Below are 23,622 nucleotides of genomic sequence, written 5' to 3'. Positions count from 1 at the left end.
CAGAAGTGGAGGGTAGGTGGCCGCCGCCTCTTAGTTCCTGCCCCTCCAGCCATCCTTGCCCTGCCGCAGGCCCCCCCACTGCCGCGCGGCCCCGCCTAATCTCCTTTTTGGATCCCGTTTTAACCGGAGCCCCGGGCGTGAGAGTGGGGCGGGGGCAGGAGGCGCCGCCGCTGGCGACCAAGGGCTTCCTCTGGGCCGAGGAAGGTCCGGCCTGGCGCGGACGGGTCGAGTACGGACAGGGTGGGGGCGACGTCGAAGGCCGTCCCCTCGGCCCCGCCACGGACCTCCAGAACACACGCGGCGAAGAGAGCGTTGCAGGGCCCCGGCAGGTGGCGCTGGCGGGAAGGACCCGCCCCTCCACGCTGGCCCCGCCCCGGCGCCGCGCTCGGAAATGACCTAAGCGGCGGCGAGGCCCGGCGGTTGGTTCCAGCTCTGCGGCACGGCGGACGGGGGGGCGCGCGCGCCGTGCCCGCCGAGCGGCCTCCGGGCACGCGGGCGCGGTGCCGGCCCGGCAGGTGGGTCCCGGGGCTCCTTTCCCACGGCTCCGCCTCTCCCGCCCGCGGGACCCCGGACGGCTCTCCTGCCCCGCCCGGGAGGGCGTTCCAAGCTCGGGGAAGCTGCCCGGTTCTGGAGATCCCCGAGGTCGTCCTTCGACCGGGCAGGGGGCATCGCGCCGGGAGAGGGGACTCCAACAGGGACTACCTCTCCCGTCATCCCGCTCCCCCCTTCTTTAAGAGGAAGGCTTCAGAATGGAGCTCAGGAATTAGGAGTCCTGAGTGGGCAAGGCCGGGTTTCCGCCGCCCGGGAGGCCAGTTTAACCAGTCTGTCTCCGGGAGAAGTTGTCCAGGACAGGAGCAGTTCGGGGCCCCGCACCCGCCCACACTGGCCAGGCCGAGGGCTGGAGGGGCGGGTTTGGGGACTGAGAAGAACTCTGACCAAAGCAGAAGGAAGGGTCGCCAGGGGATTGGAACCTTGCTGGGACAGACATGTCCCCTGGAAGGTGGGGCAGCAGTTTCCAGGCCGGTTTCCATAGACAAGGGGAGTGTCTGATAAGCCCCTGTCCACACTCCAGTGCAGCTCATCGCACCCCAACCTTTGTATCAACGAGAACATCCCTGCCTCCCGTGGAGACTGGACGGCTGGCACGTTCACCTTAACCTCTCTGGGCTCGTGTAATCCCAGAAGCTACAGGGGTTCCTAAACTTAGCAGCGGGTGCCTGGCTAGTGCCCAGTCTCCACCAGAGGCCAAGCTTGCTGGGCCCTCAGCCAACCAACCAAGGCAGTAGACTGGCTGGGAGCACCTGTCCCAAGCGCTGGCCAGCCCTGCCCCGGGCCTGCAGAACTAGAAACCCGGACCCCACGCTGCACACCTGAGGCCTCTCCCTTCCCCTCTCCTCCTCCCCAGGTGCTGTCTTTAGTCCCACCTCAGTAAAGAGCTGCTGGGGCTGAACGGTCATGGGGGATCCTGGTAGAGAGGAGTATAAAATCCAGTCTTTTGATGCAGAGACTCAGCAGCTGCTGAAGACAGCACTCAAAGGTGAGCACGAGAGCCCTGAGCTGCGGAGAAGGGGCAAAGGGGACAGGCCTGGAGGCCTGAGCCTTAGCCTGGTGAATGCCCAACCAACCCTGTCCCTTTGCTTTCTGAGAATAGAAGTCAGGACAGGCTGGAGGACGAGCTACATTCAGGCCAGTAATTGAAAGTATGAATCATAAAGTCACCTTTCGGCCAGTAAAGCCATTTTTAAAGTTTAATTCCTCATGAGAGTGGGGTGGGGCCCAGAGAACAGAATTCTCGTCTCCTGAGCCCTTGCATTGGACCTCGCTTCTGCGTCACCACAGCAGGCCGTCTTGAATGTGCAGAGCTGGCTGACTTGGGACAGGATGAAGCACTCTGCTTGGCAGAGGAGATGCAGTCATTGTCCTGGGTCGGTGCCTTCCGCAGCCCTCAGAACAGAAGTTTGACTCAGCCAACAATTCATAAAGCCCATCACATGCCAAGCTAAGCCTGCTGGGGAGGCCCTGCCTAGCCTGCCCTTGTCAGGGGTTCCTGTTATGTGTGTTGTAAGAACATTTTCTTCCCTGAAATTGCTGTCAAATACATTGTTATTCAGTGCTCCTTCCGCAACCCAGTGCCAGGAAATATGTGCCCTAAAAACTAGCGTTCTTTGATTAGTCTCTAACAGCCACATACACTGGCCATCAGTCTCCCAGTGGAGCTGGAAGTCTGGTCTCTTTAAATGGTCTCCCGTATCATGGGAGTGCCCTTTTGTAAAGACATCTCAGATCCTTCTTCGAAGCCAGGGGAGACAGATGTGGTAATTCAGCAGCTCTAGACTCCCCGCCTACCTCTACCCTAGATCCAGGTGCCGTGGACTTGGAAAAGGTGGCCAATGTGATCGTGGACCATTCTCTGCACGACTGTGTGTTCAGCAAAGAAGCAGGACGCATGTGCTATGCCATCATTCAGGTGGGCCGGGACAGGTAGAGAAGTGGGGAGACGCTTCAGGAAAGGCCGCCGCGGAGGGCAGGAGGCCTGGCCAGCAGGGCAGAGGTGGAGAGTCAGACCCGACAGCCCTCAGCTGCTGAAGCTTGAGTGGGGGTCACCATGGCCTGCCCCCGGCTCACCGCCCCTTCCCTGGCTCACAGGCTGAGAGCAAGCAAGCAGGCCAGAGTGTCTTCCGACGGGGACTCCTCAACCGATTACAGCAGGAGTACCAGGCTCGGGAGCAGCTGCGAGCCCGGTCTCTGCAGGGCTGGGTCTGCTACGTCACTTTCATCTGCAACATCTTTGACTACCTGAGGGTGAGGCCCCCGTCACCACCTTGGGAGGCAGAGACAGCCGAGCTGGTCTTCAGCCGCTCAGTGCTCTGGCCCCTCCCTGTTCTCCCCCCCCACAGGTGAACAACATGCCCATGATGGCCCTGGTGAACCCCGTCTACGACTGCCTCTTCCGGCTGGCCCAGCCGGACAGTCTGAGCAAGGAGGAGGAGGTGGGTGAGCCAGGGTCAGACAGCTGGGGAGGTGCGCCGGCCCTGGCTCAGCCCAGAACACCAGCCCACTGTTCCTGGAGGCGTCCGAGTGTCACTTCCCAGGGCAGGAGCCTGGTGGGGCTCTTCAAGGCCTGTCTCAGTTCCAGGACAAGCTGCCAGGCTTGGAGTTTATGCAGAACAGAGAGCAGCCAAAACCTACAGGCTCAGAGGCTTTCTGCCCAACAGAAAAGCCAACCTGTGGTGGGAGTCCAGCTGTGGATACGGATGGCCCAGAAACGCAGAGCCAGGTGGGGCGGGGGGCTGGGGGGGGTGGGGTGCTGGGTTAAGCGGCAGCTTGGAGACAAGCCCCACATCCAGCCTGGCCGGCGAGACCTTAGGCCAGTTCCGAACTGGCCTCCTTTCACGTAAGACGTGGCGAACGCCCACCAGGTGCCCGGAGCAGGACAGGAGGCCGCACAGCTGGAGCAGTGCTGCTCCGCAAAGGGGCTCCGTGCGCCCCGGGGTCACCTCCCACGCCCCCTGCAGGTGGACTGCCTGGTGCTGCAGCTGCACCGCGTGGGGGAGCAGCTGGAGAAGATGAACCGACCGCGCATGGATGAGCTCTTTGTCCTGATCCGAGACGGCTTCCTGCTCCCGAGCGGCCTCAGCTCCCTGGCCCAGCTGCTGCTGCTGGAGATCATCGAATTTCGGGCAGCCGGCTGGAAGACGACCCCCGCTGCCCACAAGTATTACTACAGCGAGGTCTCCGACTAGGTTTCCGGCTCAGGCTGCCTCACCAGCAGGAGGACTGTCCCTGCCAGACCTTGCACAGCTCATAGGGGTTTCCCACTCACGCAGCAGTCCTGCCTGAGCACTTTCCCTCCGGGTTCAGAGACCAGGCAAGACACCAAACAGACCTGCCCCTACCGTCCCATCAGCTTCCCCCCCATCACCTCCAGCCTGGGCCAGGCAGAGAAAGGCAGCTTCCAACACCCACCGTACTGTGTAACCACTGGTCCAACAGCCATCCTGGTGCCTCAGTTTCCCCATCTGTAAAAGGGGTACCCATAGCTACTGGTGGTATACTTTGGGATACTGAGGAGCAGAGCACAAGTCACACCAGAAACTGCTTTTTATATACATCTTGTACAAGGACCACTTCGGAAACAAACAAATTTCCAGTCGATTTTAGTAAACGGCAGGTACCACCACACACGCAACACCAGTTCAGGGGGAGAATTTTCTAATAAACCTTTTCTAACATTAAAACTGCTTCCTTTCGTATCTTCCAAAGTTCTACCCTGAATAGAGGGAGAGAAGCTGGATGGGCCCGAAGTACCTGGGGGAAATCCAAATTGAAACGTTCCCGCTTTATGAGGAGCTGGGACAGGAAAGCAAGTTCTAGCCCGCAAAGAAAGGACTGACGAGCACGAATACGTTGCTCCCCGCTTACAAGGCCTGCATGCACTTAAAGAGGAACCAGTTCGGCCACAAGGGGTTTTCGCCGTGACAGTGGCCCCCACTGCTTCGTGCAGCAGAGCGCCGCGCCTCCCCCCTACCACCAGCGGTAGTGAGCCAGGGCACGGTTGGCCTCGGCCATCTTGTGCATGTCATGCTTCCTCTTGATCACAGGGCCCTGGTTGTGAAAAGCCTCCAGCAGCTCATGCGACAACTTCTCCGGCATCAGCGTCCGCCGGTGCTTCTTCTCCCTGCACTCCGTGATCATCCACTTCATGGCCAAGAAGCGACGACGCCGGTCGGGAAGTGGCACAGGGACCTGGACAGGCAAGACACGGCAAGTCAGTCCAAGACTCCTCCTCCCGCCCTGAGCTCTAAGGAAGAGCCACAGGCTCCCTCTGGGCCAGCTCTGACCACACTCCTGAGGGGCCTGGCTTCTCCTTGAGTCCCCTGCAGCCCTGGGGGCCCTCACCCGTTAGCAGAGGCATTCACCGAGCACACGCTCATTAGGCACTGACCTCTCTCACCTCTAAATGGAAGCTCAGTCCAGCTGATACGAGCATCAGCTGGGAAAAGCCCCATCAAGCCGGGGTGACAGCCAACGCAGATCAGGGGTGCCTAAAAACAAGCCCCTCTTGTCCAGAATCATTTGCTAGATCGCCATTGTATGCCAGGCGCCATCAGGGACCCAGACGTTCATGAGTCTCCACCCTTATGAAGTTTACATTAAAAAAGCAGAAGCCAAGAACACTGGCTTATGACAATAACACAATTAAATGCCAGGAGAGAGCCTTGTTCAAGAAATGGCAACAAAACACCAGTCATGGGTCAAGTGCTACTCTAGACGCTGGTGTACAAAGACAAGTTCTACACGTCCCTCACCACGAAAGGCTGACAACTTACAACACAGGATCACGGACGGAACGGAAGCAGGCGTGGGGGGCTGGCGGATCCTGACAGAACCTGATCCCTATAAAACGATCAATCTAGCCCAACTCTGGGCCTTCCCACTCCCAAGTGTTCCCCACCCAACCACTACCAGCTTGTTCCGTGGGTAGGGAACTTTCTGGCCCTGCTTTCGGGCCCTGACCGCTCACCTGGTAGAAATGGCCGCCTCTGAGGATGGGCACCAGCCCTATCACAGGCTCACAGTTCTTCAGAGCTTGGTGGAAGATGGTGTAGGGGTTGCGTTCGATGGTTGCCTGTTCCTCAGCAGAAGCAGCATGGTACTTCTCAAACTGCTTCCTCTTCACAGCTTCCAGAGTCTGCAAAGGGATAGACACTGGAAGATGCTGCCCCGGGGCTCCCTGAAGGGTTTATCCAGCCGAAATAGTACCCTCTCTCAGCACTTCTAAGGCAAAGTTCTTTTTTTTTTTTTTAAGATTTTATTTATTTATTTGACAGGCAGAGATCACAAGCAGGCAGAGGGGCAGGCAGAGAGAGAGAGGAGGAAGCAGGCTCCCTGCCGAGCAGAGAGCCCAGTGCGGGGCTCGATCCCAGGACCCTGAGATCATGACCTGAGCCGAAGGCAGAGGAGGCCTTTAACCCGCTGAGCCACCCAGGAGCCCCATCTTTTTTTTTTAAGATTTTATTTATTTGACAGAGAGACAGGTGAGAGAGAGAATACAAGCGGGCGAGTGGGAGAGGGGAGAAGTAGGCCTCCCGCTGAGCAGGGAGCCCAGTGCAGGGGTCCATCCCAGGACCACCTGAGTAGAAGGCAGATGCGTAGACTGAACCACCCAGGTGCCCCTAAGGCAAAGTTCTTAAAGGCCTCCTCTTTCCTGGAGGAGGACCACAGAGATTTGTGACTGGGGGAGTGAACGGTGGTTCTGACACCTCCTGGCCTTCATTATAGCCACCACTTCCACACATATACACCAGGATCATTTTTTCCCCCAAAAAATTTTGGGAAAGAATGAGTATGAGCATGAATGGAGGGACAGAGGGAGAGGGAGAAGCAGACTCCCTGCTGAGCAGGGAGCCCAGTGTGGGGCTCCATCTCAGAACCCTGGGATCATGACCTGAGCCCAATGCAAATACCTGACTGACTGAGCCACCACGGTATCCCAGAGAAGGTAATTTTTTTTCTCTCTTTTTTTTTTTTTTAAGTAGGCACCACGCCCAGCGTGGGGCCCGACATGGGGCTCAAATTCATGACCCTGAAACCAAGACCTGGGCTAAGATCAAGAGTTGGACGCTTAGGGGCGCCTGGGTGGCTCAGTGGGTTAAGCCTCTGCCTTCGGCTCAGGTCATGATCTCAGGGTCCTGGGATCGAGCCCCACATCGGGCTCTCTGCTCAATGGGGAGCCTGCTTCCCCCCTCTCTCTGCCTGCCTCTCTGCCTACTTGTGATCTCTGTCAAATAAATAAATAAAATTTTTTTAAAAAGAAAAAAGAGTTGGACGCTTAACCACCCAGGTACCCCACACAGGAAAGGCAATTCTAATGGCAAGTATATGAACCTGTTCTTCTTTATACTAAACTGAAAGAGCCATAGACAAAGGTATACGCAAGCAGACAGAAGAGACGTGCTACTTACCTGTGTCATGAGGGATCTGGCCAGTACTTTGTTTCCTCCTTTCATCATCATGTTGGTGAATTTACTTCAAGTAGAAAAACAAAATGCTTAGATTTCCCAGGCTGTATCCCAATCCTTACTGTAGACCCTCCCTGGTACAGTCCCCGTCCCTGGAACAAAAGTATTTGCTTCCATCTAACCTGATCACGGGGTCTTCAAACACAGAGCTTGTTTTCGCTACTGGGGCAGCTTTGATAAGCTGAGTCTTCCTGAGTTCCTGTTCACACTTCTCCTCCTCAGTCAGCTCCGCCAAGGGCTTGCGGTAATACTCCTTGTCAGTCTGTGGATCCCTGTATTCAGGACTATAGCGGCTCCACCTCACCTGGGTTAGCCTGAGAGGGGGGAAGAGGAAGAGGCCGGCCAAAGCTGACTCCACAAGTGAAAAGGCTTGACTTAATAATGGGCATGTTGGCCAACCCGCCGACGAGTGAGAGGCACGGAGACCGCTGGGCAAACCTGAACACAATAATTCTGGCTCTTGTCCTAAGAGGTGGGAGGACCTCCCCCAACAGGCCAGGAAAGTCTCCCTCTCGTCAAGTGCCAACGATAAGGCGAGGTTCCTGAACCTGAGGACAGGCGCCCTGTCTAAGCATCTCCGCTTCCCGCCCCCCGAAAATCTCAGCTCTGAGCTCTTTGGTAAGGGCGCGCTTTCAGCTTCGACTCAGAACCCCGTTGGGCAGGGGGACAATCACTACGCCTTCACATTGGCGCGAAGTCACGCAGCCAATTCAGAGCTTTGGACCGAAGTATCCTGGCCCGCAGGCTCTCTCCAGGTTCCCGCCTGGTCTGACTGTGGCCCTTTCCTTCCCTACAGGTCTCTCCGTGAAGTCCCAAGGGGCACCCCAGCTTCCTACCGCCCTCTCACCCTGGAAGCCGCGGGACAGCACTCCGCAGGCCCAGCGCCAGGACCGACCACCCTCGCGCAACCTTCCCCGCGGGGGCAGCCATCTTGGCTGGCCACGAGGACCCCACGGAGGCTGCCTTTGGCGTGCCTGAGCGAGTGACGGGAGACCGGGGAAAGGCTAAGCAGGGTCCTAAATCTGTGCGTCACTGCATTCATCTCTCACTCCGAGGTCGAAAGGCAAGAGCCAAAAGGAAACATTCGGCGTCTCATTATCCGCCGCGATCCAACGCGACCCTACGCAGGCCGGCTCTCTCCTCTCAGGCCCCCATGCAGGCCCCGCCCCGGCTCCTCTCTCACAAGTTCTCGCGAGGTTTGAGGCCGCGGGGCCGGCCCGGGCGGCTGCAATATGGCGGAGGCGGAAGGAGAGAGCCTGGAGTCCTGGCTGAGTGAGTAGCCGCGGCCGGTTCTGTCTGCCCTCGAGCCCCCTCCCCGCCCCACTCCGCCCCACTCCGCCCCCCTCCACACTCAGGGGCCCGCGGCGGCGTCGCCTAGCAGCCCGCGCCTGGGCTCGCCCTGGCCGCGAGCGTTCGGTGATCACGCCCCTTCCCCAGCAGGGCGCCCCTTCCCCGCCCGGCGCCGCCTCCCACTTCTGCGCGCGGTGGCGTGAGCTCGGGTCCGGTCCGGGCCTCCGCGGGCTCCGGGGAAGCGGCGGCCAAGTGCTTCCGGCTGACACGGCATCGGCGAGTTGGGGGAGATTGTGGTGGGGCCGCGCGCCGCCGTGACTCCGGGGCCCCAGTGCCTCAGGATTTGGGCCGAAACTCCGGGAGCGGTGGGTGCCGCTGAGCATATACAGCTTCAGAATTGCGACCTTGTATTTGACAAGTGGCCGCCTCGCGCAGGCAGAATGTTTGAAGTAGAAGAGTCCAAAAAGGGACAAAGGGATAAAGAACAGCTCTACCCTTTTCCTGCGGTGTCCAAGGTTTGGTGATGTCCGTGTTGGGGACACACACACTTGAACACCTTCGCTAGTCATTTGTAGGTAACATTCCGAGCAAAGCTGAGGAGCACAGCCTAGTGCCGGAGTCACGGCGGCCTATTGCTTTAATTGCTCATTCATACTGCTATTAAGGAAATACGTGTTGACCTTGTTAGCACACAGTACTCTGCTGAAGGGTTAATAAATTAACTTTCTTACGGGCTTGGAAGAGGCCCCTGGAGGCCTCTTTAAGTGAAGACAAATTAGACGGAGTGTTAAGACAGGATGCCTGGAGACGGCCTTGTGCAAGATCCAGAGCTGTTGGAGGTGATGGCTCTTTCCTCCAATGGCCTGACCTTTCTTCCTTTTTTTTCTGACCTTTCTTAATAAGAAACCACCCCCTTCAGGAGGTTGAACCTAGGTTATGTTTGCAAAATCTGCATTTGCAGGCAGGTCATAAAGTCCTCCGTGTATGGGGAACTGTTCTCCAAGGAGCTCAGAGTGCTCCAAAAACATTCATTTAATTCATTCATCAAGGGTCCTCGCGATGTAGGTATCACTGTCACAATTTCGCAAAAAGGGGACACCCTGACTGTAATCAAACCACTTGCCCAGTGCCATCCAACCAGATACAACTACGCTGGAATCGATTTGATTCATAGATAATAATGGGGACGTTGGAGTAATTTGACCTAAGCTGAGTTTAATAGGCTAGGTTTAGAGTTATATTTTGAAATAGGAGAAGGACAGGCTTTTTTTTTTTTTTTTTAAGATTTTATTTATTTATTTGACAGACAGAGAACACAACTAGGCAGGGAGGCAGGTAGATAGAGGAGGAAGCAGTCTGTCCGCAGAGCAGAGAGCCCGATGCAGGGCTCGATCGCAGAACCCTGGGATCATGACCTGAGCCGAAGGCAGAGGCTTTAACCCACTGAGCCACCCAGGTGCCCCAGGACAGCCTTATTTTTGAGAGAGAGTGGAAGTGGTGAGTTGGAGAGTGGGATGGGATCTGTAGACCCTGGAGCTGAGACTGGCCTTTGATCTTTCCTATTAGTTAAAGTGACATTAGGGGCGGTGTTAAGATTCTTTCCATTCTTTTTTCTTTTTTTTTCTTTTTAAGATTCCATTCTTACCCGTTGTTCACCTTCACAGTTCTTATGACTTACTGGAGTGAACGTTATCAGTTGAATGAACCAGTGTTTGGGGTTTAGCACTATCTTAGTCTAGGTTCTTGTCACTCCATGGTTTGCCAGACTTATTATAGAAGCCTTAGCTGGCTCAGTGCCTCAAGTGTCTCCCTACCTCCCCTCCGTCCACTCTGCATTCTGCTCCCAGAAGAGCACTTCTGGGTAATCCGGTCGTTCCACTGCTGCCTCTTTGTGGCTTCCCGAGAGTCTCCTCGCTGTGGTAAGTCAGGTGTTCTTGTCCCCCTCAGCACTCTCTGTTCTCGTTCCCCAGAAGCCTTCTTCCCCTTTGCTCATCTAAATGCTTTAAGACCCATCCTAGATTCTCCATGCCACGGACTGTCTCTTGATGACGTCAGGGAGCTCCTGTAGGAGTGTGGTGGGAAAGAAAGTTGGGAAGTTAGAACCAAATTCTGGAAAAGCTTGAATTCCAGCCCAAGAAGTTTAAATTTCGACAATTATCAGGTCCCCATTCTTATTGTACCTGGTGAAATCCATGTTTTTAGGAGGATCAATATAGGGGTGTATAGGATGCCAAGGAGCAGAGAAGTTCTGGAAGCAGGTGAAGAAGTAAGGAGGCGTGAGCGCAGGGTAAGAAAGGAAGAGATTTAAAAAGACGTTGAGAAGGAAAGGACCCTGGGCTTCTGGAAGTGGGTGAGAAGGAAGGAGTCAGCAATGGGGGGTTCAAATCCGGATGCCTGGGCATGGGGGCAGAGCGAGCTTTTGAATGACAGCACCATTTGTAGAAATGGGGAAGTCAGGAAGGAGAAGTAATGAGTTTGTTTTTAAACTCATTTTGATCCGAGTTATATAGTTACGCTCTTAGGCTTTCGCTCTGTTTGCTTCACACGAGCAGCACCAGAAGAGCATAGCGCCCCAAAGGCAGGCTCTGCGGCTTGGACTCTGTATGTCCCATGGCCTACCATGGCCTCGTGCGCTGTGTACTCGTTTTCTTTTAGTTCCATTATTGACTGACTGAGTAGTATCGTACAGGGTAGTTGACCTGCGTAGTTAATTTTCTGTAGGTGCTCAACAAAGACTTGGCGATGAACTCTCTCTTAATTCAAGACCGTAGCACCAAAGGCTGCCTCTTGATTTCCTCTCCATCCTGTGTTGTTGCCTCTGCTCCTCTCTAAGTCATGTGATACATAGACTCTGTCATCTGCGGGACGTCTGAGTCGTGTTGGGATTAGGTAGCCAGTGCTGGCCCTACTGGAACCAACCCTGCTTGACCTTTTAAGGCCCTCCTACAGTCAAGGCTCCTGATGGAACCAAGCTGAAAATGAGAGCCCGGAATCTGGAGGCACAGACACACAAGAAAACAAGGCTTTTAGGAGAGACCTGAAAATAGAAACCTTGAGTCAGTAGAGCCTAGAGCCAGTTCTAGAAGGTGGGGCTTGCAGGGGAGGCGATGGTAACACCTCTCTGCCAGGTGATGGAGCCTGTCGAGTGGGTGGAAAGTTGTGTGCGGCTGCAGAGGGGAGGCAATGGGCAATTGAAGGGATCGGGTTACCCAGAATTATCCCCAGAACTTTCCTCCCCTTCCTAAGGCTGCTTGTGAGCTGGAGAGTTGGAGGAGATACTCAGAACTCGGACTGGCCATTGCTGAAACCAGGGCTCTTTGTGCCCACGTGTGGGCAGAGAGCTCGCCGCAGAGTTGCAGTAGGAAAGTCTCTCGAGGTGAAAGGAGGTGGGGCTCCAGGGAAGTTGAGCACAAGTACAAAGAAGTGGGCACATCCCAGACTCGGGCCTGGGGGAGCGCGCTGGGTGAGCGCCCGCTGCCTGGGTGGGTGTGGGGGCAGCCGCGTCCACGCCGTCCTCCGTACCTTGCTTTCGGGTCGCGAACAGTGCAGGCGAGAGTGTGTGATTTTTGTCTTACAGCCTGGGGTATGTGACTCTTCTCAAAATAATAAGAGCAGCAACGGGAAAGGTGGGGCCTCTCAGACCTTCTTAGTTTCGTAGCTTCTTGATGTCATGTGGGAACTTTAAGCAAGGTAGGGATTGGTAACGAAATCACCAGCACCTGAGAAGGTATCTGTCGACCAATGGGAGAAACATGGAGCCTCTGGAACGTGATAGCTTATAGGTCACTGTGGCAATAAAGAGCCGTTCTTTTTATTTATTTATTTATTTATTTATTTGACAGACAGAGATCACAAGTAGGCAGAGAGAGGGGGGGAAGCAGGCTCCCTGCTGAGCAGAGAGCCTGATGCGGGACTCGATCCCAGGACCCTGAGATCATGACCTGAGCCAAAGGCAGAGGCTCGACCCACTGAGCCACCCAGGCGCCCAAAGAGCCACTCTTGATAGAATTAACCTTGCTTCCCTCCTAGCTTGACATTTTATTTTATTTTATTTAAAGATTTTATTTATTTATTTGACAGAGCGAGAGATCACAAGTAAGCAGAGAGGCAGGCAGAGAGAGAGAGGAGGAAGCAGGCTCCCCGTGGAGCAGAGAGCCTGATGCGGGGCTCGATCCCAGGACCCTGAGATCATGACCCGAGCCGAAGGCAGCTGCTTAATCCACTGAGCCACCCAGGCGCCCTCTAGCTTGACATTTTAAAGGGCCTGTTAATTCTCTTTTCAAGATTGAGGACAGATACTTTCCTTTTCCTCCAAATAGGAACCAAACAGTCCGAATCTTCTCGAAGGCGGAGCGGAAACACTGCAGGCCTTCCCTCTGCCGCAGGGTGGCGTCTGCTGCTTTGTTGTGCTTCAGAGCCCCATGGGGGTGGGGGGAGGGGAGGGGAAGGGAGGGGGGTACGCTGGGAGCCCTTGTTAGGATCTGTTCATGGAGCTAGTGATTTTTGATGTCAGGAAAAAGGAAGTTAAGAAAACAGTCATGAGAAATCAGAATTCAGGAACTTCTGACGATGCCATTTGTGTGGAGGGGCTTTTCCAGGGTTCCGTGGCTCTGCTTTTGGCGCTGCGGGACAGCTGCCGGAGCGTGGATATTTAAAAAGGATATACGCCTTCAGCCTCCCATTTGTCTTCTGAACCTGTAGCCCTAAATTTAGCACACAGCTTGAGGGTGCTTTCTGGAAGAGGCAGATTCCCAAGATGTGAATCAGAGATGGGAACACGGTTACCCACCCTGGGTGGTGGTGGGGGGTGTCCTCCTTAGCACAGGTTCTGGAGGTAACAGGGGAAGGAGGACCCACACCAGATGCTAAGAGACTTGACACTAAGCTCCTGGCTTTTAAACCCTCCACGATCCTCTGAGAACTCTCCAACACTTGCCTTTGTCCTTAATCGTAAAACACCATTCAAGCTTGAGGGTGCTGAATACTTAAGTTCAGTTTCTGTTTCTGCAATCCCGTGGACAGATAGCACAATGGTTGGTCCTTGGTAGAGGCATGGTAAATATTAGCTCAGTTTAAAATGGCAGTTTAGGGGCGCCTGGGTGGCTCAGTTGGTTAAGCAACTGCCTTTGGCTCAGGTCATGATCCTGGAGTCCTGGGATCAAGTCCCACATCGGGCTCCCTGCTCGGCAGGAGGTCTGCTGCTCCCTCTGATCTCTCCCTTCTCATGCTCTCATTCTCTCTCTCTCTCAAATAAATATTTTTTTTTTTAAATGCACTTTAAAAAAGACATGGAATGCAGGAGGTGCCACCCAGGCGACCCTGTAATTTGTTCTCTTGATTATGGTCTACTCTAAGCTTCACAAGGCTGAGAATTTGTTTTCCCTTTCATTTATGACTTTCAAAATACTAGACCTGTTGAGGGTTCTCTATCAGAGAAGAAATTTAGAAACAAACTTATTTTTTTAAGATTTTATTTATTTAGGGGCGCCTGGGTGACTCAGTGGGTTAAAGCCTCTGCCTTCGGCTCAGGTCATGATCCCAGGGTCCTGGGATCGAGCCCCACATCAGGCTCTCTGCTCCGCGGGGAGCCTGCTTCCTCCTCTCTCTCTGCCTGCCTCTCTGCCTTGTTGTGATTTCTCTCTTTCAAATAAATAAAATATTTTAAAAAAAGATTTTATTTATTTATTTGACAGACATATCAAAAGGAGGGCACACAGTAGTGGGGGTGGGAGAGGGAGAAGCAGGCTTCCTGCTGAGCAGGGAGCCCGATGTGGGGCTCCATCCCAGGAGCCTGGAATCATGACCTGAGCCAAAGGCAGACGCTTAAGGACTGAGCCACCCAGGCACCCCAGAAACAAACTCAGCTGCATATCAGTGCCTAAAAAAACCCTCCATTATGTCCTCCTTGCTCTTGATAACAATTGTTCTCCACTTTGCTCTGTCCCAAGATAAGGCCACCAATCCTTCCAACCGCCAGGAGGACTGGGAATACATAATTGGCTTCTGTGATCAGATCAACAAAGAGCTTGAAGGGTGAGTCTCCAGGGAATTGCGGGGCAAGCGGGAGAGTTGCTGGAGAAGTCCACACTGGCCAAGGAGGGCCGGGCGCGTAGCCCCGGGCTTAGTGCCTGAAAGCGTGGTCTGCTTCCTTGCAGGCCGCAGATCGCCGTCCGACTGCTGGCCCATAAGATCCAGTCTCCGCAGGAATGGGAGGCAGTCCAGGCGCTGACGGTAGGTCCTTTCGCTCTGACCGTGGATTTTCATGAGCCCAGGCCTTTCCTCGTGCACCCACTGGGCTCTCAGAGGTTTTCAGGGCTCACGTCCTATGGCAGCTGAAAGTTCTTGATACTAATGTCCGGAACGTGTTCCATAAACTACGCCACAAATGTGTGTGCCCTTGTGTGAGGCACCGAGGCTGCAGAGAGGCCCGGGGTGCGGTCACTGCGGGCCCGGCGGCTGGTCCAGTGGGAGAGGCCGAGTGACTGTGGGCGGGAGCCAGAGGCCGGGGCCCTGAGCCCAGGGCGGAGCTCCCTGGTGGCTCCTCGCGGAGATGCTGACAGACCTGTCCTGCTGTTTAAGGAGTTGGCAACCTAAAGAAGAGGCCGGCGGGTGTGACTCGTTCCGTAGCTCCAGTAATGCTCGTTCCCACTCAAGGCATCACACCAGCCGGCAGGTCTTAGTTAGAGGATTCAGAGCAAACCACGTTCACAGGACCCCCGGGGCTGTCCCCTGGCTTCATTCGGGCCGTGGGAAAAGACGTTGAGAAGGAAAGGACTCTGGGCTTCTGGCTGGCGCACGTGCGCACCTGTTTTCGCTGTAGAGCGAAGGCCTGTGGTTCTCAGCCAGGGGTGCGTTTGCTCCCCAGGGGACATTGGGCAGTGTCCGGAGACACTGGGTTGTCACCTCATGGGGTGCTGCTAGCACCTAGCGGGTAGAGACCAGGGATGTCGCTAGACGTCTTCTAACGCACAGGACAGGCTCCCACGCAAAGAAGGACGTCACGTAGCGTCAGTAGTGGCGTGGCTGAAAAACCCAGCTTGACAGAGTTGCAAGCCAAGGAAGGGAACACGGTGGAGCGCGCCTCGGCACGAACTCCAGCCGCAGAGCCGCGGGCAGCACAGAAAGCACAAGGCAGTTTCGGGTGCCCCAGGAGGGAAATCAGTGGGAGCGGGAGGAGGGAAAAGATCACATCATCAAAAACGAACTCCGTTTCGGCATCCTCTCCCACCGCACGACGCCCGTCAGCCGGTAGAAGGCGCCGCAGACCCTGAGTCAGAGAGACTTTGTACCTCTGGGCCTCGTTCCCTCTCTAAACTCAGGGCGCAGTCTTGCAGGCCCGCAGCTCCCAGGACAGACAGGCACGGTCTTGGTGTCTGGGTCTCGGTATCTCTTACTTCAGTTCTCGTTCAGCTTCCGCAGAAGAGGTTTGCGGTTGGAGGGACAGGAGGTGTCCGTAATCCTGTCACCCTGACCTTCCCGGGGGCTGTGGACACCGCCGTCCTGATCCGCTCCTTCCTCAGTGGAATCGTCCGGCGATCTGCGCGCAGGGCCTGGCTGAGCGCCAGCTGCGACCACGCAGGCCGCCGGCGCTGAGCCCCGTCCTGTGGCCGCAGGTGCTGGAGGCGTGCATGAAGAACTGCGGGAGGAGATTCCATAACGAAGTGGGAAAGTTCCGGTTTTTGAATGAGTTAATCAAAGTCGTCTCTCCAAAGGTCAGTCGGGGCCGCGTCCTCATTCACGAACTCCTTTGCGTCCCCCCGCCCCCAACTCCCTGGCTTCCTGGTGCAACCGCCTCTCCACAGAGCTGTCTTTAGAGAGCTGGCCGTGTCCGGGCCTTGGGGACTAGGCCCTGAGGGCAGCACAGGGGCCAGGAGGCCACGGGGGCGGGCGGCCCTCTGCTGGACTCGGGGCCCGGTTGTGAGAGGCGATGCGGCAGCAGGTGCACGTGCCTGTGGGCGGGGAGGGCTCCTGGGGTCGGTGGTCACTTGGGTCCGTCTCGCGGAGTTAGGCTCTGCTTCTCAGCTTCTGTGGCGCACTGGTGTGGCTTTTGCTCTGGGCACCACTTAAAGCACAGGGAGCAGTTTTTCATACTTAAGACATTCTCATTAATTCCTTTGAGATAAAATGCTATTGTTTCTAGGAGATTGTGCGTGGAAACGCAGTGGCGGGCTCCCGGCTCCCTGCCCCAGCAGACTGGATCCCTGAGACCGCTTTGTCACGGGCGCTTCCCTCCCCTCCCCGCACTGTGTCACACACACACCTAACACGTGCTGGTCTGGGTAGGCCTGAAGACTGGAGCGGACTGGCAACCTCTCATTCCCACGCTTCCTGCCTCCGGACGGCAGTTGTGAGGTTTTCCCATTTCCTTTTGCCTCTTAGTACCTAGGGGACAGGGTGTCCGAGAAAGTGAAGACCAAGGTTATCGAGCTGCTTTACAGCTGGACGTTGGCCCTGCCGGAAGAAACCAAGATCAAGGATGCTTACCACATGCTGAAGAGACAGGGTATGTGCTTACCTTCCCTCAGCCTTGAAGCAGCCCCAAAGGCTGGCTAAGGCCAGGAAGAATGAGGGGTGGCGCCAGCCCTTTCTTCCTCCTGAGGCCGAGAAGGGCTCAGCTGCGGTTTGATGGGCTGACCCCTGGCAGGCCTTCATCCCAGGCATGGTCCTTGCCTTGCTGTGTGAGAAAAGGCATCAGAATGACCCCAGTGTGAGCCAGCACTCTGCCCGCCTTGTGCTCCTGTCAGGCATCGTGCAGTCGGACCCACTGATCCCTGTGGACAGGACGCTGATCCCGTCTCCACCACCTCGCCCCAAGAATCCTGTTTTTGATGATGAGGAGAAATCCAAGGTAAAGCTCACCCCAGCCGATAGCATCCTCAGATGGGGAGGGAGGGAGGCTCGCTCGGTGCTGTGGGAGCTCCGGTTCCGCCGTGGTCTCTCCAGGTGGGGCGCTACCTTTCCCTTGCCCTTTGGTACCTCCTCTTCCAGCTTTTAGCCAAGTTGTTGAAAAGCAAGAACCCAGATGACCTACAGGAGGCCAACAAGCTCATCAAGTCCATGGTGAAGGAAGTAAGTGGCCCAGGGTCTTGGGATGGAGGAACCCGCGACCGCAGAGCAAGAGTCCCTTCCCCCAGCGTGAGGCCGGAGAGCGGGAGGCGCCCTGGAGCTTGGGGGGTAGAACGCATTAGAGGAGCACGCACGGAGGGGGGCAGTTGAGGGCTGGGGGCGGCCATTATTTTAAAAGAAAAACTAGGTTGGGACTGAGGCCTTAATGGTTCCCAAGAACTGTGCATTAAAAGGAGCTTCCAGGGGCGCCTGGGTGGCTCAGTGGGTTAAAGCCTCTGCCTTCGGCTCAGGTCATGATCCCAGGGTCCTGGGATCGAGCCCCACATCGGGCTCTCTGCTCAGCGGGGAGCCTGCTTCCTCCTCTCTCTGCCTGCCTCTCTGCCTGCTTGTGATCTCTGTCTGTCAAAACAAACAAACAAACAAACAAACAAATAAAAGGAGCTTCCACTGGGACCAGCTTTTGCTCGTGTTCTCTGGTGCGATCCTTGCTGTGGGGCGTCCGGGGCAGTGGGATGAGTCTGGTTAAGCTTTTTCTCCTTGATCATCTTTGCTGTAGGATGAGGCGCGGATCCAGAAGGTGACCAAGCGTCTGCACACTTTAGAGGAGGTTAATAACAACGTAAAGCTGCTCAATGAGATGCTGCTTCATTACAGCAAAGAGGACTCTTCGGAGGCCGATAAAGAGCTCATGAAGGTAGGCGCCTCCCCGGGATGGCCGCGCTCCGGGAAAGCGAGCCAGCCTGTGCCCAGTACCAGCCCTGCTGTTCCTTGATCAGCACAGCCACCAGGTTTGGGGGTGGCGCCTTTACACACGCTGTGGCTAACCTACTCAGAAGAGCTGTGGGTACACCCGAGTCCGGGGGGCTCTGCGGACCCGCCCCTGGGGCTCACTTCTCTCTGCCGCGCCTTCTGCCTCAGCAACATTTGGGCAGAGACACCCATCACATGTCTCTGATGCTGCACCTTAGGCCTTGGTTCTGTACTCGGAATTCTGAGCCATAATGCCGGCCTCAGGGACAGGAAAGGACCTATTTCCCCTGGTTCTAAGCAGATATCGTAGGTGACACGGCACGGTGGAAGCTGGCAGCAGGAAAAGGCGTCCTCAGAGCCCCGTGACCAGGGACTGACCGTGGCAGTAGAGGAGCCCTTGACTTTCTGGACGTGGACACTGGATTAGGTCATTGCCAGGGGACCCTGTAGCTCACTTGAAGGTCTGGGATTCTTTCAGGAGCTGTTTGATCGGTGTGAGAGTAAGAGGCGGACATTATTCAAACTAGCCAGTGAGACAGAGGACAATGACAATAGTTTGGGTGAGTCAAGGAATAGCTGACAAGGATGACTAGGAATTTGGATTTGGCCAGGGAGGTGTGGGGAGTGTCATGGCCAAGAGTGAGAAGTACCTCTTTCTGCTCTAGGGGACATCCTCCAGGCCAGTGACAACCTCTCCCGGGTCATCAACTCTTACAAAACAGTTGTTGAAGGGCAGGTTATCAATGGTGAGATAGCCGACTCGGCCATGCCAGACGCAGAAGGTAAAATGTTCTAGTGCCCCATTTTGGACCCATCCAGACCAGCCCCAGGCCCCACCAGCCAGCCATGAGTACGTGACCCGCATGTCATCCCGCGTGGCCCAAGGGCACTCTAAGCCCTTCCAGGTGCTCCTCCAGCTCCCCAGGGGCCAGGAGCTGTGGATAGGGTTTTCTGTGCTTGCTTTTCTTCAGTAGTAGTTAGGCTGGAGGCTGCAGTCAGGGTTCGCTTCCTGCTGTGCAGCCCCTAGAGTGGCCCCCAATCATTCGTGTCCCCTTCCTCCCACCCCTCCAGGAAACCACTCTAGGAACCAGGGCGCACTCATCGACCTGGCTGAGTTGGACACACCAAGCAGTTCATCCTCCGCGTTGGCCCCAGCCCCTGCCCCACCGGCCTCTGGCATCCCTATCCTCCCTCCGCCCCCCCAGACCTCGGGTCCTGGGCGCAGCCACCCATCCAGCCAGGCTGAAGCCGCGACGGGACCCAACGGCACAAGCAACGCCCTCTGCCTGCTGGACGAGGAGCTGCTCTGCTTGGGTGCGTCCCGGAGGCAGGCTGTGAAGGGCTTCCGGTGGGCTCAGCAGAGCCAAGGGTGTGTGGAATTGGGAAGAATCGGGAATGCCTCATGTACTTAGCAGGGGCAGGGAAGGGGACTTCAGGTGTAAGGAGGGTCAAGTTCAGTGCACTCAGGCCTGCAGGACAGCGTGTGCACAAGCTCCAGAATGGACGTGGTGCACAGTCTTGCTTCGTCCCCTCTCCCCTGGAGGCCTCCCCCACTGGATGAAAGGACTGAAGAGCATCCCTCTCCCTCTGGAGGCTACCTGGAAAAATACCTTGTCCCCACCTGTCACCCTTTTGTCAGCGACTTTTATCATGTTACTCTTCAGGGGTGAATGGGGCTACCCCTGGGCCAGAGCCCCTTCACCTTTGTCTTCTTTTGTTTCCAGGCCTTGCTGACCCAGCCCCCACTGCTCCTCCCAAAGAGTCAGCTGGAAACAGCCAGTGGTCCCTGTTCCAGGTAGGGACAGCACCAAAATACTCAGCCGGTTCCACAGACGTCCTCTTTCCCAGCTCATCCTCCGCTGTGGTTGGCTGCGGCACAGCCCCAGCTGCGCTGGAGAACGCTGATCCCATAAGGGCAGGCCCGAGCCCTTCAGGGGGCTGCTAGTCCAGTGGGGTCCTAGTAGGGCCCCCAGCTGGAGACCCTAAACCCACCAACTGCAACAGCCCTCCCTGCCTGCCCTGAGCTCACACACACTTTCTTCTCCTATAGCAGAACGAGCAGCCGGACCTGGACTTCTGCAGCCCCAAGCCTGGGAGTGCTTCCTGCAGCCCCTCAGACGGGCCTCTTGTCCCAGCCTCAGCGCCCTCCACAGGCAGCTCCCAGGCCCCGATGCCTCCTCCCTTCCCAGCTCCTGGGGTCCCAGCCAGCGTTCCTGCTCCCAAAGCAGGCTCCTTCTTGTTCCCGACTGGACTGGCTCCGGCCCCAAAGGCTGAGTCCACAGCCCTCGGGTACCATGGCTCCGCTTTGGGGGATAGCAGCCTGCACCAGCTAGATGCCCTTGACCATCTTCTTGAAGAGACCAGAGCGTAATGACTGGGATATGTGGGGGTCGGGGGGGCTGGGCCTGGACTTGGCAGAACTGGAAAGCAGCTCCGGAGGGTCCAGGGATGTTCCTTCTGGGTCTACTGGCTGGACTCTGGAAATGGGTGGGGGTGGAAAGAACCACCGTGTGCCCTGGAGGACAAGTGAGGGTTGGCCCCACAGCTGCCCCTGGTCTCTGACTTGCCTTGTCCTCCTTCCTGCCTCTCAGGACCTCAGGCCTGGTGAAACCTGTCTCTTCCATCTTCTTTCCTGGGGCTACCACCTCCCCTCTGATCCCTACCAGCACCACTGCTAGGCCTCTCCTCCCCTTCTCCCCAGGGCCTGGCAGCCCTCTCTTCCAGCCGCCTGCCTTCCAGTCCCACGGCAGCCCCATGAAGGGCCCAGAGCTCTCCCTGGCCAGTGTCCACGTCCCCCTGGAATCTATCAAGCCAAGTAGGTGTGGGAAGCTTGGGGTGGGAGGGGGAGGCGGGGCCCACCGCTTGCAGTGATTGGGGAGAGGGGTGGGCCCAGGCTCTCCTTGCCGACACCACCCCCCCCCCCCCATCTCCTAGAGCCAGATGTGACTGGTTTTCCTGCTGTCTCAGCCTCTGCTTGTTCCCACTGTACCCTCTCGGGGGGATTCTGGCTGATTGTTCCAGGGAGCTTGCTGGCCAGGGGTTGAGCCCAGGCCCGACCACACACCCTCCCCTCAGGGCACTGTGGGGTTTCTCCTTCCACACCCACCTGGTCTCTGCTTACAGGCAGCGCCCTTCCGGTGACAGCCTATGATAAAAACGGCTTCCGCATCCTCTTCCACTTTGCCAAGGAGTGTCCGCCTGGACGGCCTGACGTGCTCGTGGTGGTGGTGTCCATGCTGAATACCGCTCCCTTGCCTATCAAGAGCATCGTGCTACAGGCCGCCGTGCCAAAGGTACCCCGGCTTCCTGGGGCCTCTGGAACCCCACTGTGTTGAGGGACCCCGAGCCCAGTGGGCAGCAGCATGTGTCCTTTGGGATTCTAGTGGGCTCCTGCTCAGGGGGCACCTGCCGTGCTCTTCAGAAGAGCTTCTCTTTCTCTTCAGTCGATGAAGGTGAAATTACAGCCGCCCTCTGGGACAGAGCTGTCTCCATTCAGCCCCATCCAGCCCCCTGCAGCCATCACCCAGGTCATGCTGCTGGCCAATCCACTGAAGGTGAGCTAGAACCTGGCTCCGGCCTGAAGCTACCACCGCCCCCCATCAGGCCCTCAGCCCCCGCTTTTGAAGTGCCCTGATTCGGCAGCACTCGCCGTGTCCCTCCCCCGCCCGGGGTTGAACTGGCTGAATGAGGACAAGGTGGGAGGAGTGGCTGGGAAAGGGCCCTCAGGTCCTGTCTTTTTTTTTTTTTTAAAGATTTTATTTATTTGACAGAGATCACAAGTAGGCAGAGAGGCAGGCAGAGAGTGAGAGGGAAGCAGGCTCCCTGCTGAGTAGAGAGCCCGATGTGGGACTCGATCCCAGGACCCCGAGATCATGACCTGAGCCGAAGGCAGCGGCTTAAACCACTGAGCCACCCAGGCGCCCCCCTCAGGTCCTGTCTTAACATCTTCTGTCCCTCACAGGAGAAGGCGAGGCTTCGGTACAGGCTGACTTTTGCCCTGGGAGAGCAGCTGAGCACGGAGGTGGGCGAGGTGGACCAGTTCCCCCCCGTGGAGCAGTGGGGTAACCTATGACCCCGGAGGACTTTCTGTCATCACACTGAAGCCAGGCAGGCTGCTGTGAGACGGGAGGGAGGGCTCCCTGCTCCAGTCATCCTCCACATCCTGGATACAGCGCTTGGAGCTTGGATATGGAGCAGGGGCCCTGGGCATCGCTGCTTGGAGCCGGGCTGCTGCTGTGATGCTCTCTCCCTTGGCCCCCTAAAAGGACCTGATTTTTGTCTACCTGTGTGACTTGAAGTGGCCATGTACTGTCAGGGGTGGGGAGTGGCCCCAGACTCCACACTATGGCCCTGGCGGGAGCAGGCTTTCCCCCTCATGCTGGCATCCTGATGCTGTAAGGGGGGAGGTCCCTAAGAGACTCAGGGCTCTCCCTCAAGGACATCTTCACGCCCTTAGAGGCCTCAGCCCCACATCACTACTCTGTGCTTCCCCTGCTGGCAGACTCCAGGGAGGCAGGCAAAGCTCCGTCCTCAACAGCCCTGGGCATTGCATAAGTTGGCATCTCCGGCTCTGCCTCCGTGGGCAGCAGCATCCTGGAGCAGCCACTGGGTGATGGCTTGTGTGCTTGTGTCTGGTGGTGGCAGGCCGTGTCCTATGGACATCTCAGTACAATGGGGAATTAGCCTGTCAGAAACAGAACTTGGCCTTGTGACAGTCAAAACTAGGGACACAGAAGAAAATGGAAAAGAAGCAGTATTTCCCCTTCTCTGGAAGTGTGCCTCCTGCCTTGGGAACAGGCCATCCTACTCACTACCTCTTGCTTGGCATGAAATAAACTGCTCTTCCGCCCTTCGAGTCTCTGAAGGGGAGAACAACTCCCATCACCCTGTGTCCTCCTGCTTGGGCCCCCCCTCTTCCCACCAGACGACCTGTGGTGTGGCATATGTTTGGGAACTGGAGGCCTCAGGCAGCTTGCACTAGACTTCTCTCCGTACCTGCTGCCCAGGAACCTTGACTGTCCCCAGCTGCCAGCGAGATACGGGGACTGGAGGTGGTGAGATTAGGGACCATGCTGGAATCGAGTCACTAGACCCTATTTCCACATGCTCGGCTCCAAAACGCTTGGCCCGCTTGCTCCATACACCAGGTACAACCGGGCCAGGGACTCTAGGCCTCACCGGGCAACAGGCCAGTGAGGATCACCAGCTGCGGAAAGAGCACACCGCTCGCCTGAGCTCAGCTGGATGGCACAGAGCCATCTCTGGGGACAGGTGGCACAGACCACACTCCCTTATCCCTCCCGGCACTGTGCCAGGTTTCCTTACTATGTCCCTTCCCCTCCATCTTAGCAAGCAGGTTTCACTGCTTCATTAGGACAGATCAAAAGTGTATCAGTTTCACTACTGACGGAAGAAATCCAAGAGCTTTCCAGAGACCAGCTGCTTGCAGTCCTGGGAAGGTTTGTGGAATTACTATATGGAAATACACCTTTAT

General features: G+C 56.6%; 3 protein-coding genes and 1 long non-coding RNA gene across 8 annotated transcripts; 2 read left to right on the top strand and 2 right to left on the bottom strand.

Annotated features, from left to right (window-relative positions):
• Window positions 1-389: 389 nt before the first annotated feature.
• MIF4GD (MIF4G domain containing) lies at window positions 390-4,238 on the top strand. The gene is made up of 6 exons (XM_045985570.1): window positions 390-515; window positions 1,406-1,537; window positions 2,358-2,467; window positions 2,647-2,802; window positions 2,898-2,990; window positions 3,516-4,238. The coding sequence occupies exons 2-6, from the start codon at window positions 1,456-1,458 to the stop codon at window positions 3,741-3,743; spliced, it is 669 nt and encodes a 222-aa protein (XP_045841526.1). The 5' UTR covers window positions 390-515; window positions 1,406-1,455; the 3' UTR covers window positions 3,744-4,238.
• Window positions 4,084-8,127, bottom strand: MRPS7 (mitochondrial ribosomal protein S7). 2 transcript variants are annotated; one of them, XM_045985569.1, is made up of 5 exons: window positions 7,997-8,127; window positions 7,145-7,336; window positions 6,966-7,029; window positions 5,525-5,692; window positions 4,084-4,746 (listed from the first exon to the last, which is right to left on the bottom strand). In XM_045985569.1, the coding sequence occupies exons 1-5, from the start codon at window positions 8,062-8,064 to the stop codon at window positions 4,525-4,527; spliced, it is 714 nt and encodes a 237-aa protein (XP_045841525.1). In that variant the 5' UTR covers window positions 8,065-8,127; the 3' UTR covers window positions 4,084-4,524. The 2 variants fall into 2 exon arrangements, with proteins under 2 accessions (XP_045841525.1, XP_045841524.1); XM_045985568.1 differs by having other exon boundaries at window positions 7,870-7,998.
• A 52-nt stretch (window positions 8,128-8,179) lies between these two features.
• Window positions 8,180-23,528, top strand: GGA3 (golgi associated, gamma adaptin ear containing, ARF binding protein 3). Of its 4 annotated transcripts, none has more exons than XM_045985557.1 (17): window positions 8,180-8,294; window positions 14,261-14,345; window positions 14,468-14,543; window positions 15,926-16,024; window positions 16,692-16,815; window positions 17,057-17,160; window positions 17,301-17,381; window positions 17,935-18,072; window positions 18,607-18,688; window positions 18,794-18,910; window positions 19,200-19,442; window positions 19,853-19,923; window positions 20,182-20,495; window positions 20,720-20,943; window positions 21,252-21,421; window positions 21,572-21,682; window positions 22,090-23,528. In XM_045985557.1, exons 1-17 carry the CDS (start codon window positions 8,255-8,257, stop codon window positions 22,198-22,200), a joined length of 2,190 nt encoding a protein of 729 aa, XP_045841513.1. In that variant the 5' UTR covers window positions 8,180-8,254; the 3' UTR covers window positions 22,201-23,528. The 4 variants fall into 4 exon arrangements, 3 of the variants coding, with proteins under 3 accessions (XP_045841513.1, XP_045841512.1, XP_045841514.1); XM_045985556.1 differs by having other exon boundaries at window positions 20,179-20,495; XR_006815942.1 differs by lacking the exon at window positions 22,090-23,528 and having other exon boundaries at window positions 20,179-20,495; window positions 21,317-21,421.
• On the bottom strand, window positions 16,455-17,312 carry LOC123929652. Its single transcript, XR_006815943.1, has 3 exons — window positions 17,172-17,312; window positions 16,828-16,986; window positions 16,455-16,694 (listed from the first exon to the last, which is right to left on the bottom strand). It is a non-coding gene; the product is annotated as an uncharacterized LOC123929652 (long non-coding RNA).
• Window positions 23,529-23,622: the final 94 nt, after the last annotated feature.

This window comes from Meles meles, chromosome 18, assembly GCF_922984935.1.
Source record: "Meles meles chromosome 18, mMelMel3.1 paternal haplotype, whole genome shotgun sequence".
NCBI lineage: Eukaryota > Metazoa > Chordata > Mammalia > Carnivora > Mustelidae > Meles > Meles meles.
The sequence above is the reverse complement of the archived record's forward strand: the minus strand, read 5'-3'. Positions and strand labels throughout refer to the sequence as shown.